The 19,516-nt window shown below is 56.5% G+C and overlaps 8 protein-coding genes across 8 annotated transcripts; 5 read left to right on the top strand and 3 right to left on the bottom strand.

The window, feature by feature from the left end:
• The first annotated feature begins 105 nt into the window (after positions 1-105).
• BZA70DRAFT_62236 (HotDog domain-containing protein) lies at positions 106-2,123 on the top strand. The gene is made up of 3 exons (XM_064915263.1): positions 106-494; positions 578-906; positions 973-2,123. The coding sequence occupies exons 2-3, from the start codon at positions 578-580 to the stop codon at positions 1,982-1,984; spliced, it is 1,341 nt and encodes a 446-aa protein (XP_064766871.1). The 5' UTR covers positions 106-494; the 3' UTR covers positions 1,985-2,123.
• A 489-nt stretch (positions 2,124-2,612) lies between these two features.
• On the top strand, positions 2,613-4,829 carry BZA70DRAFT_62217 (uncharacterized protein). Its single transcript, XM_064915262.1, has one exon. The coding sequence runs from the start codon at positions 2,733-2,735 to the stop codon at positions 4,677-4,679; it is 1,947 nt and encodes a 648-aa protein (XP_064766870.1). The 5' UTR covers positions 2,613-2,732; the 3' UTR covers positions 4,680-4,829.
• A 95-nt stretch (positions 4,830-4,924) lies between these two features.
• On the bottom strand, positions 4,925-7,728 carry BZA70DRAFT_259554 (putative beta-glucosidase). Its single transcript, XM_064910859.1, has 2 exons — positions 7,545-7,728; positions 4,925-7,438 (listed from the first exon to the last, which is right to left on the bottom strand). Exons 1-2 carry the CDS (start codon positions 7,621-7,623, stop codon positions 4,980-4,982), a joined length of 2,538 nt encoding a protein of 845 aa, XP_064766869.1. The 5' UTR covers positions 7,624-7,728; the 3' UTR covers positions 4,925-4,979.
• A 534-nt stretch (positions 7,729-8,262) lies between these two features.
• BZA70DRAFT_282196 (general substrate transporter) lies at positions 8,263-10,279 on the top strand. The gene has a single exon (XM_064913242.1). It carries the CDS (start codon positions 8,658-8,660, stop codon positions 10,248-10,250), a length of 1,593 nt encoding a protein of 530 aa, XP_064766868.1. The 5' UTR covers positions 8,263-8,657; the 3' UTR covers positions 10,251-10,279.
• Positions 10,280-12,747, bottom strand: BZA70DRAFT_282194 (uncharacterized protein). Its single transcript, XM_064913241.1, has 2 exons — positions 12,485-12,747; positions 10,280-12,409 (listed from the first exon to the last, which is right to left on the bottom strand). Exons 1-2 carry the CDS (start codon positions 12,607-12,609, stop codon positions 10,405-10,407), a joined length of 2,130 nt encoding a protein of 709 aa, XP_064766867.1. The 5' UTR covers positions 12,610-12,747; the 3' UTR covers positions 10,280-10,404.
• Positions 12,748-13,458: 711 nt separating this feature from the next.
• Positions 13,459-14,957, top strand: BZA70DRAFT_240627 (glycoside hydrolase family 5 protein; the record flags this gene model as incomplete). Its single annotated transcript, XM_064910508.1, has 2 exons — positions 13,459-13,539; positions 13,593-14,957. The coding sequence occupies 2 exons, from the start codon at positions 13,459-13,461 to the stop codon at positions 14,955-14,957; spliced, it is 1,446 nt and encodes a 481-aa protein (XP_064766866.1).
• A 182-nt stretch (positions 14,958-15,139) lies between these two features.
• On the bottom strand, positions 15,140-17,170 carry BZA70DRAFT_282191 (general substrate transporter). Its single transcript, XM_064913240.1, has one exon. It carries the CDS (start codon positions 16,837-16,839, stop codon positions 15,250-15,252), a length of 1,590 nt encoding a protein of 529 aa, XP_064766865.1. The 5' UTR covers positions 16,840-17,170; the 3' UTR covers positions 15,140-15,249.
• Positions 17,153-19,119, top strand: BZA70DRAFT_282190 (glycoside hydrolase superfamily). Its single transcript, XM_064913239.1, has 2 exons — positions 17,153-17,636; positions 17,696-19,119. Exons 1-2 carry the CDS (start codon positions 17,564-17,566, stop codon positions 19,084-19,086), a joined length of 1,464 nt encoding a protein of 487 aa, XP_064766864.1. The 5' UTR covers positions 17,153-17,563; the 3' UTR covers positions 19,087-19,119.
• Positions 19,120-19,516: the final 397 nt, after the last annotated feature.

The raw sequence follows: 19,516 nt of genomic DNA, 5'->3' as shown, positions 1-19,516 counted from the left end.
CTGCTCCGCACAGGCACCGTCGTCGGCGATTATCACGAGGCAAGTTCACGTGATCAGGGCTGATTTGGATATAGGAAGTCTGTCATTGGCCATTGCGTAATGAGCCGAGATGAAACTGCATATTCGCTGCCTCTTCAGGGTGTTTTGCTTGTTCATTTATTGCTAGCTTCTCATAAATCACATACATTACCATCATCGTAGATGTAAATCAAGCAGAAAAACGAGAGAAACACGCATCCGACGCCCATCGGCTGGCGGACATCCGCGCCCTGCCGCTTAGCTCAGCGTGGCTCGCTGCCAGTTTCGGCATCGTCGGCGCCGGAAGAGAACACGGACTCATCCCACCTGCCTTTATAAGCCTGGCTTTTTCTTGTTTCTTGATTCTTGATTCTTGATCCCTGCCTGTGTGTGAAAGAGAATTAGGATCGGTGATATTTAGTTGATTCAGTTGATTGGATATTGCATTGTTGGTGCTGGTGATAATCGTATTAAAGGTATTAGAGGTCTATCTACCCCTCCTCATCGATTTACATCGTACTGACATCACCACAGTCTAATATCATATCATACTACAAAGATGCTCAGCAGTAAGCAAACCCTTCGCCGCGCTCTGCAGTCGCTTGCGCGATCGCGTCCGCTCACCCCTCTGGCGAGCAAGCGCACGTTCATTCCCCAAGTGAACCGTTCTCCCGCATCGCCGATGCGCCGAACCGTCACCTGGCTCGATGCCCTGCACGCGCGCGAGGAAGGCCGGCCCGCGAGCGTGTCGAAGCTGGTCGCAAACTCGAACGAGCCGCCGGTGATCGAGGAGCGCTCGATGGACGACAGTTATACGACAATCACGTTGCCGTTTAAGGAGGATCCGTGGCTTTTAGATGCTTATGTTAATTCGACTGGTCGGTTGAGGTACTGATACTTGTGATTTGTTTTGTTCCTTACTCGGCGATGTTTGCTAAAGTCTCAATCTTCTAGAATCGGACAGATCTTCCAGGATTTGGATGCGCTGGCGGGCGTTATTGCGTACAAGCACTGCGCGCCGGCCGATCCGACGATCGTGACCGCGTCGGTCGACAGAATCAGTCTGCTGAAGCGACTGACTGTCTTGTCTGACATCGAGCTCTGCGGAAACGTGACCTGGACGGGTCGGTCGTCGATGGAGATCACGATCAAGGCGCGCACGATCCTCGACAACGAGACATTTTTGGTCGCGAACTTTACCTTTGTCGCGCGGCACCCGATCACGGGCAAGAGCTTCCCTATCAACCATCTCGTGTGCCGGAACGATTCCGAGAAGCAGATCTTTGACCGCGCGGAGCAGTACAATGCGGCGAAGAAGCGCGCGGCCAAGGTCGGCGGGCTGCTGACCTCGCCGCCAAACAGCGAGGAAGCCGAGATCATCCACGCGATGTGGCTGCGGCAGAAGGCCTACGAGGACCCGAACTCGGGGCTCGAGTTGCCGGCGGGAGTGGTGAAGATGCACGAGACCGAGATGCGGTCGACGACGCTGATGCAGCCGCAGTACCGCAACCGACACAGCTACATGATCTTTGGCGGCTACCTGCTGCGGCAGACGTTCGAGCTTGCGTACTGCTGCGCGGCGGCGTTTTCTCACGGCACGCCTCACTTTATCTCGCTTGACCAGACCACGTTCCGGTCGCCGGTGCCGGTCGGCTCGGTGCTCTACCTGACGGCGTCGGTGGCGTACACGCAGCACAAGCCCAAGTCGCCTACGGGCTCGCCGGCGGGTACGTTTGTGCAGGTGCGCGTGGACTCGACGGTGCGGGATATCGAGCACGGCACGGCGGAGGACTCGGGCTCGTTTACGTATACGTATTTCGTGGAGAACAAGACGGTGTCGGTGTTGCCGGTCAGCTACGAGGAGGCGATGCATTACGTCAACGGGCGCCGCAGTTCGATTGAGAGCAAGAGCTTTGGCGATGCGCTGCAAGGTCTTGAGAACTTGGCCAAGAGTCTGACGGATTAGGCGGGGAAGAGAAAGCAAGTGAGCAAGTTGTCGCATAGCAAGAGTACAATAGAGAAAATAGCATACTTTGATGGTGGAGGCGATAGCGGCTCAGAGTCAAGTCCGCCCTGCAGCGGCGCAGCAGCAGCATTAACCATAAACTAAGTGCAGAGAAGACCGAGTGACGTGAGGGCAGCAGCTGTTGGAGAGAACTGTAGACATCGTCAGTTGATTGTATTTGCAGAAGAACAGCAGAAACAGCAGATGAACAACAATGTAGAAAGCCAGATAACTATCAATCAGATATCGGACCCTTCGTACGCAGGGAACAGGGCCTGGCCTGCGTACGGCTGCTTCCCTGGCACGTGGGACCGTTGGCGAGGCCGCGTGGGCTCCATCTGCCTGGTCGCCCTGCTGCTCCACGAACAAAGAAAAGAGGCTTGAAAGACATTCAGACACTGCTGCAGCTCAATTGCTTTTCTAGCCTCTTTTCTGACTCCTCCAACTCTTCTATCACCGCCTAAGAACATCCTCGCGGCAGCAAAGAAGGTTGATAAGGTGCTGTCGCTGCGGCCAGACCAGTGCACATTTAGCGCCCTCCGCCCGCATTCGCTCACCGCGCGCCTAATTCAGCCACCGCCTGACAAAATTTCCTTTTTCTCGGCGGCTTCCTCTTCCTCGCAATATCATCATCATCAGCCTCCTCCGCCGCCTCTCTCGCCCGCATCACCACACCCTCCTCACCCCATCCTCCCTCCCTCGCTCCCGCATGTCGGACGCGGCCCTGCGCAAGCGTCGGCCGGTCAGCCTCGCGTTCGCGTTCGCGGACCCGGCCGACCCTGCCTCCTCTGCTCCTGCCGCCGCTCGCTCGGCGCGCACTCCGCCATCGCCCTCGCCTTCGCCGTCATACTTCCCCACCGCCGCCCCCGTCATCCCTACATCTCCGGCCGGTGTCGCGCGAGAGGCTCCGCGGCGGCAGCAGTCCCATTCTGTCTCGTACGGCTCGTCGGCGTCGTCCTTCCAGCTCCTGCAATCGCATCAGCAGACGCTCTCGCAGCAGCAGCTTCAGCAGCAGCAGCAGCAGTACCAGGCTCATCTGGCGTCAATTTACCAGCATCACCAGCAATCGCAAATGATGACCCCCCCTGAAGAGTTTGCGCCCCAAAACCGGCCAGTGAAGACAAAGTCCTGCAGCTGCGACCTCGACTACTCTGATACCCCGACCGGCGAACTCATCGATACCATCATCGACGACAAAGACGACGACGTCTCGGTCGCCGCCGCTGCCTCGCTCCTCATGAGACATCCTACGAGTGGCGTTGCAGGCGAGTCCTTTTTTCTCGACCCTGAAGCTTTTTCAGACGACCGCCTGGCTTCGTCCTCGCACCACACCGCATCCTCCTCGACCGCATCTGCCTCTGCTGCCGCCTGCCCACCAGACTCTGCCGGCTCAGGCGGCGACCTCGCCAGCCCAGACTCCGCCCTCCCACCATCCTCGACCCCCGCATCCGCCTCATCTTCGTCCGCCTCGTCCCCTGCACAACTCAGCAAATCTATCTTCAAAAAAATGGTGCCGGCCAAAATCCGCGCGGGCATCAAACGCCGCATGTCGGCGCCCATCTCGCTCTCGTCGATGTCGCTCTCGATGACCTCGCCGTCGACGTCCTCGCCGTTCGCTGCTGCGTCGGCGTCGGCGTCGGCAGTGACGCCGTTGTCGCAGACAAAGAACCCGGACGGGTACTTTGATATCGATATCGCGTCAAATACGAACCTCGAATTCGACGGCAGCAGCGCGCCCATCAACCCAGCGACGAGCGCTACTACTCCTTCATCAAACCCGACGACGACTACCTCATCCACAGCCGCAGGCTCCGTCATCGCCACACCGCCCGGAAAGCGCAACTCGCCCATCCTGCCGCCGACAGACCCGACCCACCGCATGCCAAACTCGCCAACCCATCTCTCACAGCAATCCTCACCAATCATCACGACCTCGGCCTCAACCCCGCACACACACACCCACGTCGCGGGGTACCCTTCACAGTCAACAGTAAGCCCGGGCGTGCTGGCTGCTTCGGCAGCGATGTCTGCAATCATGTCTTCGTCGCCGCCGATACCGCCTTCGCCGTTGGCAGGCAGTCGAGCGTCGATCGTGCCGGAATTGTGCGATATCCCGACGCCGCTGTCGCCGACGCCGATACAGACGCATGCTGAGAGTCTGAGCGAGACGAGTAGTGCGGGCATGACGACCGCATCGACGCCTACCGGCGCGGCATCAGCGGCGCGCGCGTCGTCTATCACGACGGACACGTCATCCCTTCTGCAAGCGCAGCAGCTGCATACCCGGTTGCAGGTCCAGCTACGGCTACAGGAAGCCGCGCTGGCAGGAACAGGCACCCTCCCACTTTCCCAACAATCCGCCGACCCATCAACTCCTACCGCAACAACAACAACAGCAACACAAACCACTTCCCGCCCGACCTCAGGCCCCACCTCCGCCAGCACCTCGCTCACGACCGCGGACGAAGACCTCGCGCAATTGTACGAAAACATGCGGGTCGAGGACCAAGCTTTTGAGGCGACGGAGAGCAGGCTGGAGGAGAGCGGGTGGACGTCCGAGGCGGATCTTGCCGCGATCCGGAAGGATCGCGTGGCGGCGCGGAAGAGGTGGGAGGCTGCTATTGCTGCGTTTAAGGAGCAGCAGAGGAATGCTTGAGTTAACCTATCATCTTGTTTTTTTTTTATATCATGGAGTTGGTTTTTGTCATGTTTTGGTTTCATGTATGTACTCTAAAACGTATCTACCTATTCAATCTTTCCTACAAAAAGGCTTTTGTTTTTGTGTTTGTTGTGGTTTTCATTGTATTCACAGGTTATTTTGTTCTGTACGGTCATGGTCATTCTTTTTTTGGTTCTCTTCGGTTTATGTATTAGTACGCTGCCACGCATAGATACTTAACTTTTATGTAAATATTATTCCCTATGAATACGATTTTTGATAACATCTTCAGTCAAATCACAATCCCTTCCAGTGCAAAGTCTTCGCGACCTCAAACTCGCCCACCTTCTCAACCGTCGACGACGCAACGCCAACAGAGACAGTGTACGTATCCTTCTGCGCGATCCACGCGTCCTCGACCTCGTCCCAGTACGCGGTCGCCTCCTTGACGCTGACGCTGACCGTCACCGTCTTGCTCTCGCCCGGCTCGAGGTACACGCGCGCGAAACCCTTGAGCTCCTTCACCGGTCGGTTCACGATCGGGCTCGACTCGGACACGTAGAGCTGCACGACTTCAGCGCCGGCGGGGCCGGAGGTGTTTGTGACGGTCGCGGTGAGGGTCAACGTGCCGAGGTCGGCGGCGGAGGTCGGCTTGGCGGCCGCGTCGGCGATGGTGAAGCTGGGCTCGGAGACGGAGAAGGTCGAGTACGAGAGACCGTAGCCAAAGGGGAAGAGCACGTTCTTGCGGGCAAACTCGTAGTAGCGGTAGCCGATGTAGACGTCCTCGCCGTACAGCACGCGGCCGTTTTCGGAGCGGAAGTTGAGGAACGCCGGGTTGTCCTCGACCTTGATCGGGAACGTGAGCGGGAGCTTGCCAGAGGGGTTGAAGTCGCCAAACAGCACGTCGGCGATTCCGTTACCGGTCTCGTTACCGCCGTACCAGGCGTGCATGAGCGCCTTGCTCTTCTCGATCCACGGCATCTCAACAGGCGTACCGGACTGCAGAATGATGACGGTGTTGGAGTTCGCGGCCAGCACGGCCTCGACGAGCTGGTTGGTCGCGCCGGGCAGATCCATGTTGTAGCGGTCGTATCCCTCGGACTCCCAGTCGTTGTTGAGACCGATCGAGAGCACGACCTGGTCGGCGGCCTTTGCGGCCGCGACCGCGCTCGCGATTCCGTCTTCGATCGAGTACTTTTGCACGATTCCGACGCGCAGACCGCCGCCGAGCAGCAGCGTCGCGTTCTCCATCAGCTTGCTGGTGATACCACTGCCGAAGGTGACCTTGATGACGTACTCTTGTCCCGCGTTGAGGAAGACAGAGCCGCGCTCCTCGGCTGATCCCGAGCCAAAGAAACTGTCGCCAGCGCGCTGGTTGGTCGCGTTGTCGACGACGAGCTTGTCGTCGATGTACAGCTTCGCGGTGCCAAACACGCTCACGCCAAACTCGTACTCGGACGAAACCTCGGGGACGAAGTGCGCGGTGATGACAGCGTAGTAGGGCGAGTTGGGCAGGATCTTTTCGTTGGCGTAGTCCATCAGCATGATGTTTGCGTTCTGCAGATCCATGCAGTCGATTTCCTCGCGGTCGGTGACCGTCTCGGGCTCGATGTAGAACTTCATCTGCAGACCGGGCTTGCCTGAAGGAGAGGTGGTGTACGCACCGATAACAGGCGTCGTCTTGAACGCGGTGCAGCCTTCAGCGTAGGTGGGCGGCGTCGCGAGTTTGGCGGCGATACCTTCGAATGGAGTGACGGCGTTGTACGGCAGAAGCGAGGCCGAGCCACCGCCGCAGAAAGTGGCGACCTTGGCGTTAGGGCCGATGACGGCGGTGGTCTTGGTCTTGCTCAGGGGCAGGATTCCGGAGTCGTTCTTGAGCAGCACGACCGACTCGGCGGCGACCTTGCGCAGGAGAGCGGTGGTCTCGGGCGTGTCGTTTGTGCCTTCGTGCGCGTTCTCTTCGACGCCGGACTCGGTGCACGCGTTGACGAGCTCGAGAACCTTGCGCACGCGCGCGTCAAGAGTCGATGGCTTGATCTTGCGGGCGCCGATCGCGCGACCGATCAACGGACCGCGGAAGCTGGTCGCGCCAGGCATGTCGATGTCGAGACCGGCGTTGACGGACTCGGAGGTCGAGTAGACGCCGTACCAGTCACTCATGATCAAGCCCTCGAAGCCCCACTCCTTTCGAAGCACGTCGTCGAGGTAGAAGCTCGACTCGCTGACGTGCGTGCCGTTGACTTTGTTGTAGGCGGTCATGAGCGCCTTGGGGGTGGAATCGCGGATGGCGAGCTGGAAGGGCTTGAGGTAGATCTCGCGCATGGCGCGGTCGGTGACGATCGAGTTGACGGCCATACGGTCGTGCTCCTGGTCGTTGCCGACGTAGTGCTTGATTGTGGCGACGACGCCGGTGGTCTGGATGCCGTTGATGACAGCGGCGGCAGCGAAGCCGGCCAAGACAGGGTCCTCGGAGAAGGACTCGAAGCCTCTGCCGCCGAGCGGAGATCGCTGCATGTTGATGGTAGGACCGAGGATGACGTGGGCGCCCTTGGCCTTGGCCTCCTTGCCCATCATGCGGCCGACCTCCTCGAGGAGCTCGACGTCGAAGGTCGCGCCGAGGCCGGTGCCGCAGGGGAAGCAGGCGGCGGGGATACCGTTGAAGAAGCGGGTGCCGCGGACGCCGTTAGGGCCATCGGAGAAGCGCAGCGATGGGATTCCGAGGCGGGGGACGGGGAATGTGTGCCAGAAATCGATGCCTGAAGAGGAGAGGGAGAGGTTAGCAATTGAGTGGATGGAGAGGGGTGGGATCTCGACCGGAGGGTTGGATCAAAGCGGAGGACGATAAGAGTCAAGGCTCAGTACCTGAAATCAAGCCGGTCTTTTCAGCAGTGGTGAGCTGCTCGAGGGTCTCCTCGACGTTCAGTTTCGAGAAAGGAGCCATTGCGGGAGAAGAAGAGTAGGTGATTGAGCAAGAAGCAGAAGTTCTCAAGAAGAAGCAGAGGAGGAGAAGTCCGGGCGGCCGAAAAGCATATAAAGATCAGAGCTGAGCCCGGCCTCGCAACGACGGCCCGCAACGCCGCGAGCTGAGCGGACTCCGCGTCGAATCGGGAATGACGCCCGCCGCGCTGTGAGAGGTACGAGCAGCTTAAGCGATGTCAGCGCAATCTATCGACCTTGGCGAGGGTGATTAGTCAGCTGTTTGCGCGTTCCCCGCATGAACAGCAGCAGCAGCACAGCAGCAACGGCAGGCGAGAACAGCCTGGATTCATCGTCTTCAGCTTTGCTTGAGCAGTTGCTTTGGTTGTTTATTGTTTGTATTTGTGTTTGCGTTCAAGTCTCTGTCTGTAGTTATCATCCGCTATCCGTCGTCATCTGTTACTCGCAGCACCTTCCTCATCTCATCCACCTTCAAACACCCCACACCGACTCTCCTTCGTCCTCTGCTCACAGCTAACAGCTAACAGCCAGCTTCCGTATTAGTCTGCAGCGGCTCCGGTGGAGTTTCCTGATTAGGGTTAGGCACGACAGATTTTTCAAAACTCTGTTCCTCCTCCCTCTACGGGAAAGCAGCCCTTCTTCTCTGCCATTGTCTGTATTTGCAAATAGAAGTCGATATATGACTTTGATATAACCAGATATTAACAATAGCATCAAAACCATCATCACTCAACCAACGCTGATCGCGGGACTTCGTGTCGTGCATCCGGAAGTCTAAATTGTTCCGTTCCGGGGCTGGCCCTCCCCGCGTCCCTCCCGCCCCGCAACTGCCTCTGCTGCACCTGAGCTCAGGACACCCGCTCTCGAGCACTTCCCGGCATGGCTCCCGCCTCCCCCCACATGCGCATACTCCCCCGGATCCCGGAACACGGTAACACACCCGCAAGCTGTTTTGCTATCCCACGGTGACGCTGCTTACGTCTAAGTCACAATCCATCATTGTTCTCGTGCCCGCGCTCCCGATAGGGTAGGAACACAATGAATCTCTCGGACACAAAAGAAGATTTTGCTGTCGACAGTCACCAGGAACATGCCGACGGCCCTCCCACGCTCGACGACGTGATTCCACACCACTCGCGGCCGTGGTATTACACCCGCTCGCTTCTCTGGCTCAACTTCCTCCTGCTCGTGCCTATCCTCTCGTCCTCCGCAACCGGCTTCGACTCGTCGATGCTCAACGGCCTACAGAGCCAGACGCAGTGGGCAGAATACTTTGACCATCCTTCCGGCTACAGACTCGGCCATCTTTCCTGCGGTCCTACCTACGGGACCATCCTCGGCGTGTTCCCTGGTGGCTACATCGCCGACCGATGGGGTCGCAAGCGAGGCATCCTCGTCGGCGCGCTCATCGCCGCCGCCGCGTCCGCGATCCAGGCTGCGTCCCAGAGCTACGGCATGTTCCTCGCCGCGCGCGTGCTCATCGGCGTCGGCTCCAGCATCGCAATCATCTCATCGCCCTCGCTGCTGTCCGAACTCTCGTACCCGACTCACCGTGCGGCGATGACGACCGCCTACAACATCATGTGGTATGGTGGCGCCACCCTCGCGGCCTGGGTCACCTACGGTACCTACTGGATGGGTGACTCCAACCAGTGGTCATGGCGCATCCCCTCTGTCCTGCAGGGGTTCTTCCCGCTCTGCCAGCTCGCGCTCGTACACTGGCTGCCCGAGTCGCCCCGGTTCCTCATCTTCCACGACCGCATAGACGAGGCGCGCCGGATCCTCGTGGCCTTCCACGCCGATGGCGACGAGCACAGTCCGCTGGTTGACTACGAGCTCTCGGAGATCATCCAGACGCTCGAGCTGGAGAAGGAGAACAAAAAGCTTGGCTTTGGCGTCCTGTTCGCTTCCGAAAACCGGCGCCGCGCATTCATCGCCGTCATGATGCCCTTCATGCAGCAAATGTCCGGCAACGGCCTGGTATCCTACTACCTCTCCCTCGTGCTGACTTCGATCGGCATCTCCTCTGCCTCAGAGCAACTGATGATCAACGGCTGCCTCTGCATCTACAACTGGGTAATCGCCATCGCCCTCATAAACACTGTCACCAAGTTCGGCCGCCGCACCCTGCTCCTCCTCTCGACTTCGCTCATGCTCCTCACGTTCGTGCTCTGGACCGTGCTCTCGGCTCTCAACGAGGAGCGCCAGTATCAAGACAAGGCCCTAGCCCGTGGCGTCTTGGCCGTCATCTTCCTCTACTACTTTGCCTACAACATCGGTCTGCTAGGGCTCCCCTACCTCTACCTGACCGAAGTCCTCCCTTACTACATCCGCTCACAGGGTCTCTCGCTCGGCCAATTCACCGGCGCCTGCACGGGAATCTATAACGCGTACATCAACTCGATCGCAATGAGCGCAATCAGCTGGCGCTACTACACCGTCTACTGCGCAATCATCTTCTTTGAATTCCTCACCGTCTTCTTCATGTTTCCCGAAACTAAAGGCGCTACGCTCGAAGAGTCGTCCGTGGCGTTCGAGCTTAATTTGCGCAGTGGCAGTGTTCACGAGGGCTTGGATTTAGAGGATTTGGAGGATTTGGAGAATCTCAAGGGGCTCGCTCGAAAGAGTTAGTGGCGGCGCTCTTTTGTTTTGTATTAAGGAGTTGGTATACCGTCATTATCAAAAATAGAATATTATTTCATTTAAACAAGCATTCAACGCCAAATTATCCGATTCCTACTAGTTACGCCAATTACCAAAAAGAAAAAAAACAGACGACTCAAAACTAGATACAGCTACACCGCAGCTTATCCCACATCGAATCCAGCCTTTCCAAAATCGCATACGCAATCCCCATATGCGGCGCCACATACTCTCGAATCCGACTGGTCGACAACGCCACCGCGCGCTCGACATCCGCCCTGTCCAACCCGAGCGCGTCGGCGGCCATGTATGCCATCATCAGCGCGACGCTGTGCGCGAAATGCGACGGCAGCGCAAGGATGTTGCCGGTTTCGAGGAACATTAGTGGGATGTTGTAGTTGATCTCGCCGACGACGCACAGCCGCGCTTTATCGTAAAACCATTTCTCGACCAGTGCGTCTTGTTGCGGCGAGAGCTCCGAGATGTGCAGCACATAGTACAAATAGAACCGATGCAAGATCGTCCGCGTGATATCGTACTGAATCTTCAAGAACCCGCGGTATTCCGCCAAGATCGCGTCCTGCAGATTATCAGATCCCTGCTGCCGTATAACTCTAGCAAGCGTGAAGAGATCCTCCGCCTCGTCGTCGAGCGAGAATTGTAGTTGCTCCGGTAGGTTCTCACGCCACGTCTCGAGCTGGTAATACAGCTCTTCGGTCGTGGTAATCAGCAGTCCCGGCTTCATCAGCGCCACCGCCGGATCCTGCGAATACAGCGTCGAATGCACGCGGTTCAGCAGCCGCCGACTCGATATCCTCGCATACAAATAATACCAGATATTGATCCCGCCATACTTCTCCAGCGACGACCCATCCTCCGAAATCCCGCTCGGCAACTCGATCTCCGACTCAAGCGTGCCGATCCCCAACGGCGCGAGCTCAAACTCGGCCCGGAACTGCGAGTCGAGAATAAAGAGCGTCCAGTACGCGCGCAGACTCAGGTCCCATTCGAGACCGATCTGGTACTGCTCGTCGCGGCCGAGCAGGATCTGCAGGTTCGACCACGCGAGCGAGTAGAAGCGGTAGCAGCCCATTGGCCGGAAAAGCATGCTTTCGTAGGCCGACATCAGGATCAGAAACTGTACGGCACCGATGGTGGCAAACCGTAGAGCCGAGGGAAGCAAAAAGTTGCAGAGTTCGTAGAGTTCTTTGGATGTTCCTCGAAGCTGCGGGTGCTTGGCAACTAAATTCTTTGACTGGCATGCGAGTGCAAAGATAATTGCTAGCAGCGATTTCTCAACCAATGTGCAAGTACATCGTTTCACAGCTTGCCACTTGCTAATCAACTTCCGCGTCTGATCTAGATCGAGAATCGGATAAAACGCGAAAAAATCCAACATAAACGAGTCTAATATCGCGCTCGCCAACTCCTCGTCCTGAACGATCAAATCCAGCGTCTTCAGCGCTCCCACCGGATCGTCAGGCAACGCGTCCGACTGAACTTTTGTCTCGTACGAGAGCACGCTGTGCGAGAAATCGTAGCGCTCGACGGTCAACATCGACACCTTTGGCCACTGCAGCAGACTTCCCGGCAGCAAAGTGTGTCGCGCGGGTAAGGTCGAGAGACTCGGTGTGCCTCGGCCAAGCGCCGTGGTGATCACGGGGTCGGAGGCGACTAGGTTCTGTCGCTGGTTGACGGCGTAGTCGAGAATCGTGCGGTGGTCGTGTTTTGGGGAACCGCCGGAGGCGGAGGTGATTTCGGTGTCGGAGACGCCGCTGCTTTGGACTGAGACTGAGAGAGATGGCGAGGAGGGGGAGAATACTGGCTCTGTGTGAGTTGAGTGTCGAGGTCTAGCTGTCTGAGCGAGAGGAGGTGGTGGTGGTGCTGTTGTTGCTGTTGTTGCATTTACCGCTTCCGCTTTTGCTATCGTCGTTGCTGCTGCTGGCGACTCGTCAACTGATATCTCCGACGCCTTTCGCTTATTCACCTTTCCAGCAGCTGAGCTCTGTTTTGATTTTGCCGGCGAATTCGACGTCCTGAATGCTGAAATCGACCGTGTTCGAATAGCCATCATCGGAACCTCGCCGTACTTGCATTCCAGTTGTCGCTGGCTGCAGTAGCCACAGGTTGGTCGCAATCCGTCGCATCTGCGTTCAGCATGATGATTAGCAAAGCAAGAACATTAATAATAAAGTAATATGGAGAGCAGGAAGAATACGCACTTTGTCTTCTTTACTCGGCACGACTCGCAAGAGGTGCGGACCTTTTGCCTGCGGTTGCCTCCGTTGGCGAGAGAATCCTGCGACTCGGTCTCCGCCTCGCAGATAATGAACTCAACCTTCTGCATCGGCCTACTGTGTCTGTAGCTTATCCAAGCAGTCTAGGAACAGCGAGGTGTAGAGCTGGTATAAAGCTGCGTGTTGGCAATGAGAGAATTTGTTGGACAGGGCGGAGGAGGAAGAGGCTCGCCGGGGCGGGGAGAGGCAGAAGTGCACACGCGAGGGGTTTGTGGAGGACGAGGTGATTGCGGAGCGCGGAGCCCACGCGACAGATATCCGCAGCAGAGCAGGTTATCGTCTTATTCACAATATCTGTGTTCTTTTACAGAATTATTTGTTTCTTGTTTTGTGTCTTTGGATAGTGAGAGGATGCTGGAGAGAGCTGTTCGCGCAGGGTTTGGCCTACGGAGCGAGGACTACCCCAGACAGACAGCATTCCTCTTATCGTCAAGCAGCAGACGCACATCCGCCCCGTAACCGCCGCATCCCAGGCCGCAGCCCAGCAATCCCGGATGCTGCACCGTCCCCCATCCGCGTTCGCTGGTCGGCCCGCTGCCGTCGCCGGGTGGTCCTCGAACGAGAAGAGGGTCCCACCGCGCCGAGACCTGCTCTCCTGACCTGCACCCAAACTCTGTCTGTCTGACGGGCGGCACGCCACATGTGCTGCGGCGTCGGCGCAATTTCCCGAATAGGAAGGCGGATGATCGGGCGCGGAGACGCAGAAAGTCCGGGGTTGGACTTCAAACAGGATTAGCGGAGCCGGGAGTTGTTTTTTATCCAGAGATTAGGCAAAAGGGCACTGCGCGGGATATAATTCGGCGGGGATCTCGTGTCGACAGATGTTGAAGTTCCTTGTCAAGCGGTATCGTAGCCCTGCTCTGTTCTCTCGTTCATCGTCCTACTCTACACTCGCAAACATGACGGTCTTTTCATCAATTCTCAAGACCGAAGGCACAAAGATTGTCGACGCCTCCGGAAAGCAGGTCATCCTCAAGGGTGTAAGTATCTCTCAGCCATCACTCTCATCATCACCACACTAACAGTCCACCAGGCCGGCCTCGGCGGCGTCCTCAACATGGAGAACTTCATCACCGGCTACTCCGGCCACGAAACCGAGCACAAGCAGGCGATCGAGGAAGTTCTCGGCAAGGAAAAGACCGACTTCTTCTTTGACCGATTTTACGACTACTTCTGGACCGAAGCCGACGCCGAGTTCTACGCCGGCATGGGTCTCAACACTCTCCGCATTCCCTTCAACTACCGCCACTTCTTCGACGACGACGCGCCCAGCGTCATCAAGCCCTCCGGTTTCGCGCTCCTTGACCGCATGGTTAAGCGGTGCGCAAAGTACGGAATCTACGTCGTGCTCGACCTGCACGCCGTCCCCGGTGGTCAGAACCAGGACTGGCACTCCGACAGCGCGATCCATCAGGCCTTGTTCTGGGTCCACAAGGACTTCCAGGACCGCGTCGTCAACCTCTGGGTTGAGATTGCAAAGCACTACAAGGGTGACGTGCGCATCGCCGGATATAACCCGGTGAACGAGCCTGCTGACCCCGAGCACACCCGTCTCTGGGCCTTCTACGTCAGAGTCGAGAAGGCTATCCGCGAAGTCGACCCCGACCACATCCTCTTCCTGGACGGAAACACCTACGCCGGCGACTTCTCCCACTTTGGCAAGCCTCTTCCCAACACCGTCTACGCCATCCACGACTACGCCTTGTTTGGATTCCCCGGCTTTGAGCAGTACGAGAACAAGCCAGAGCAGTACGCCAAGCTTGTCCGCCAGTTCGAGCGCAAGGTCAAGGTTGCCAACGAGGCCAACGTCCCCGTCTGGAACGGAGAGTTCGGCCCGGTCTACGAGCCCGAGACCGTCTACCCCGGCGCGCCCGCCGACATCGACGTCAAGGAGAACGCGGCCACTAACGTGAAGCGATACAACATGCTCGCGGCCCAGCTCAAGATCTACAAGGAGAGCAGCGTGTCGTGGTCGATCTGGACGTACAAGGACGTCGGCATCCAGGGCCTTGTCTCTGTCTCGCCTGATTCGCCCTGGTACAAGAAGTTCGGCGACTTCATCGAGAAGAAGAAGCGTCTCGGCGCCGACTTTTGGGGCGCGCACCCCGACCCGTCCTCCGACGCTCTCTACGACGCCCTGGCCGAGCACTTCAAGAAGGAGATCCCCGAGAAGTTCCACAAGAAGATGTACCCGCCCCTGTGGGACATCAAGCGCCAGATCACCAGAGTTTCGCGCGAGATTGTGCTCTCTTCGTACTTGTGCTACGAGTACGCCGATCTCTTCACCGGATTGACCGAGCCTGAGCTTGATGAGCTGGCAAAGTCGTTCTGCATCGAGAACTGTGTCAAGAGAGATTTGTTGAACAAGTTCTTGGCTGAGGACGCTGCTTCCGCGTAAGGAATATGGGGGTTGCATTTGCTGTGAATAGCAGTTATTTAGTTATCTTATAAAGGGTTTAACATTTAACAACCGAGTCAGATTTATTTTAATTCTGTAGCTATGAACGTGCAAATACTATTCAGTTACAGTAGCATTGTCGTATCTACAGGGTTTACACTTTCGCTCTCAGAAAACAGTGATCAGAAGTAGACAATTATATTATTGAAAGAGACAAAATAATGCCATAATAGAATACAAGAGTTATGCCAAAATGCGATTCTTAAACTAGGACTATGACACAAAAAAGAAATTAAACATCCGCAGGCTTGCTCTCATCCAAGTCATCCAACTCGAGCTCCTTAACCTGGTGACGCACGCCGCCGCGCACGCCCCTGTCAAAGGCCTCGGTCGACTCTTCGAGCGTGGCGCCCTTGGTCTCGGGGAAAGTGAAGAAGACAATGACAAACTCGCACGCGATGATGCAGCAGTAGACAATGTAGTATTTCCAGCTGATGGCGTCCATGGCGATAGGGTTGACGTAGGACTGGTAGATTCCGACGCAGGAAGTGACGAATTGACCAAAGGCCATTCCCTGGGATCGAATGTAGTAGGGAAGGACCTCGGTGAGGTAGAGGTAGGGAAGACCCAAGAGACCAATGTCGTATGCGAGGTAGTAGATGAAAATCATAGCCAAGACACCCTGACCCAGCGCCTTTTGCTCAAAGTTGCGCTGCTGGTTGACCGCCGAGAGCACCGTCCAGATAACGAAAACGACAAGCATAGACGATGTGCAGATAAGGAACAGACGCCGTCTTCCAAAACGCGGCAGGAATCCAATCATAATGGCCGAGATACCCCAGTTGTACAGGCAAAGACCACCGTTGATAATCAGCTGGCGGGAGGACGTCTTGATTCCGATCGAGGTCAAGACGAGCGAGAGGTAGTACGAGACAAGACCGTTGCCAGACATCTGCTGCATGAAGGGAACCATTCCAGTGATGAACGCACGGCGACGGTTCTCCTTTGAGAAAAGGACGCCAAAGCCGACACTCTTGTGCTGCTTCTCGAGCTCGAGAGCTTGAATGATTTCAGTCAACTCAAAGTCGACGAGCGCGCTGCTCTCGTCGCCGTGGGCGTGGTAGTGCACCAAAATCTTCCGCGCTTCGTCGATTCTGTCCTTGAAAATCAAGAATCGAGGCGACTCGGGAAGCCAGAAAACAAGAAGCAGCTGGCAGAGAGGGAAGAAAGCCTGGAGCAGCGAGGGGATACGCCACGACCAGTTGGAGTCGCCCATCCAGTAAGTTCCGTAGGTGACCCAGGCAGCAAGAGTTGCACCTCCGTACCACATGACGTTGTAAGCGGTGGTCATGAATGCTCTGTGGGTGGGGAAAGAAAGCTCAGAGAGAAGGGAGGGCGCGGGGACGATGCCGATGACGGATCCGGCACCGATGAGGATACGGGCGGCGAGGAACATGCCGTAGTTCTGCGACGCAGCCTGGATGGCAGACGCGATGACCATCAACGTGGAGCCAACCATGATTCCGGCCCTTCGTCCCCATTTGTCGGCAATGTACTGTGCAGGGACGACACCGATGAAGGTTCCGTAGGTGGGACCGCAGGAGATGTGGCCGAGGGTGTAGCCGGTCGGGTGGTTGAAGAAGGTCTGCCATTGCGACTGGGCTTGCAGACCGTTCACCATGGAGCCGTCATAGCCGATTCCGGTAGAAGAGAAGATAGGCACGAGAAGCAGAAAGTTGAGGAGCAGAAGACGAGAGTCTCTGTACCATGGCGGGGAGTCCTTCGGCAAGACGTCCTCGAGCTTGACGTCGGCGCCGTGCTCGAAGTGGTCGGCCTGGCCGTTCTTGAGATCGGCGAGCTGGTCAGCAGTGGATTGACTCATGTTTGTCGAAGGTATATTATGATGAAATGAAATTAGAGATTATTTTGACAGTCCGAGAAACGAACGATAGCGAAATGCGGGACGCTACAATATATATGCGAGTGCGTGTGCGGGAGCGGCCCTATGCAGGCTGCTCAGAGCGCCAATGCTAGGCACCGCACCGCAGTCTGTGTGTCCGTGATAATTATCCGGGGGTACCCCGCAAAAATGGTCTGGAGCAACGGTACGTACTTTTGTCGCGCGTGCTGCTGCCAGAAGGTACGTCCATTGCCTGGACTGAAAATGTGGGGTGAGCCACTATGAAAGTTAAACAGTCAGATTTCCTCTTCGGGCAGGATGTCCGGCCAGGTCTGCTTCAATCTTCCGGGTGGCGGCCGGCAGTCATCACGAGTCTGGCCGGAAGTGTACCTAATTCAGAAGAGCGCGCATTGCATATACTCGACGCCCCGCTCCCGGCTGTTTAATTTCATTTCCTCATCCACCGGAGCGGAGCAAATTCCTAACTCATTGACCGCAGGGGCCCCTCGCCGCCGCCCTCCACCCCCGTTCGGCCTTCTATCCCGTTGCAGGCTGAATCCCCGGCTCGATAGTCCTGACAGCTCTCTGACAGCTTCTCTGTTCTGCGCTCCTATTTAGCAGTCTAGTCGCGTCTCTTCCTCTTTGTCTTTTCCATTCTCGCTTGCTTCTCTAGACTTGCGAAATTACAACACACACAATCGAAAAGATGACTATCGCTGTTGAAGTCCCTCCTGTTGCTGCGCAGCTGCCTGCTGATTTCCTTTGGGGATATGCCACTGGTAAGAAGACATCTTATGTGTCTAATATCAATACACCCGCTAACGAGCTCAACCCACAGCTGCGTACCAAGTCGAAGGCTCTCCCGAAGCGGACGGACGAGGGCTCTCAATCTGGGACACTTTCTCCCGCGACCCGCGTCACACAGAAGACGGAAAGTCGGGCGACATCGCCACAGACTCCTACCGACGATGGGAGGAAGACATTGCTCTGATGAAGTCTTACGGAGTCACCGCCTACCGCTTCTCGCTCTCGTGGTCCCGTATTATTCCCCTCGGAGGCAAGGACGACCCTATCAACCCCGCCGGTATTGAGTTCTACCGCAAGTTCATGAAGGCGCTTATTGCCAACGGAATCGAGCCCATGGTCACTCTCTTCCACTGGGATCTTCCCCAGGCTCTGCAGGACAAATACACCGGTTTCTGCAGCCGGCAAGTTGTCGACGACTTTGTTAACTACGCCAAGGTCTGCTTCGATAACTTCAACGATCTCGTCAACCTCTGGATTACAATCAACGAGCCCAATGTCTACGCTCTCATGGGACATCTCGTCGGCACCCAGGCACCCGGACGGTCGAGCAACCGCGAGATCAGCCCTGAGGGAGACTCTGCCACCGAGCCTCTGATTGTCGGACACAACCTTCTCATCTCGCACGGAGCTATTGCTAAGCTCTTCCGTGAGGGAGGATACAACCTTCCCGGTAAGAAGTTGGGAATCGTCATCAACGTCAACTGGGGTGAGCCCTACGATGATACTCCGGAGAGCAAGGAGGCGGCTGCTGACTTTATGTCTGCTTCCTCGGACTGGTTTGCTCACCCTGTCTACCTCGGTGACTACAGCGAGCGCACCAAGCAGGTTCTTGGCCCGAACTTGCCCACATTCACCCCCGAGGAGATCGAGCTCGTCAAGGGCTCGTCGGACTTCTTCGGCCTCAACCACTACACCACATATCTCATCCGCCGCCCTACCGCGGAGGTCTCTACTACCAACATGTTGGGCCGATTCATGAAGGGTGTCGAAGTTACTGTCAACTACCCTGACGGAACCGAGATCGGACCCAAGGCTGGTCTCAGCTGGGTGCGACCGGTTGCTTGGGGTTTCAAGAAGCTGCTGCAGTACCTGTACAAGACATACGGCAAGGATATTTACATCACCGAGAACGGTGTCATCTGCCCTGATGAGAACAAGACTCCTCTTCCCGAGGTCTTGAACGACGACTACAGAATCAAGTACTTCAGAGACTACATCGACCAGATCATCGCGCTGAAGGACACCGTCCCCGTCAAGGGCTACATCGGCTGGTCGTTCCTCGACAACTTTGAGTGGCAGGAGGGATACACCGCCAGATTTGGTGTTACGTACATTGACTATGAGAATGACTTGAAGAGAATTCCCAAGAAGTCTGCGTACTACATGACCGAGTACATGGGCAAGGCTATTGCGAAGAAGTGATCATTGTGTAGGGTTTTATGTCATATAGCGCTAATTTACATAAATTATTCGTATTTCCTTGTACAAACTTAGATATATTCACAGAATATTCAAAGAATATTGACACAGTCATCAGATTGATCCAAATAGCACTGTTTGAGAAGAGGCGACTGAAAAGGAATGTAGGAACGCGATTAAGATTCGCTGACCGTCGGGTGATTTAGGAGCTTCGCGGGAACTTCTAAATATCCTCGGTATAGCCAAAACCACCGCCCGCGGTACATCTTTCCGACACTCAACCGGCTACTTTGCAGAGAGTCTCCTTTCCTACAAGACGCAGCAATACCCCCCACAGACTCCCGAGGCTGGGGTGCAGCAGATCCGGGGTACATTGCGAAAAGCAAAGAGAGTTTGACGGTGGCGCCTCTCGGAGCAGTTTCTCGATTGGATC

This window comes from Myxozyma melibiosi, assembly GCF_037950935.1.
Source record: "Myxozyma melibiosi strain Phaff 52-87 chromosome Unknown BZA70scaffold_10, whole genome shotgun sequence".
Taxonomy (NCBI): domain Eukaryota; kingdom Fungi; phylum Ascomycota; class Lipomycetes; order Lipomycetales; family Lipomycetaceae; genus Myxozyma; species Myxozyma melibiosi.
Note: the sequence above shows the minus strand (reverse complement) of the source record. Positions and strands in the feature narration are given on the sequence as shown.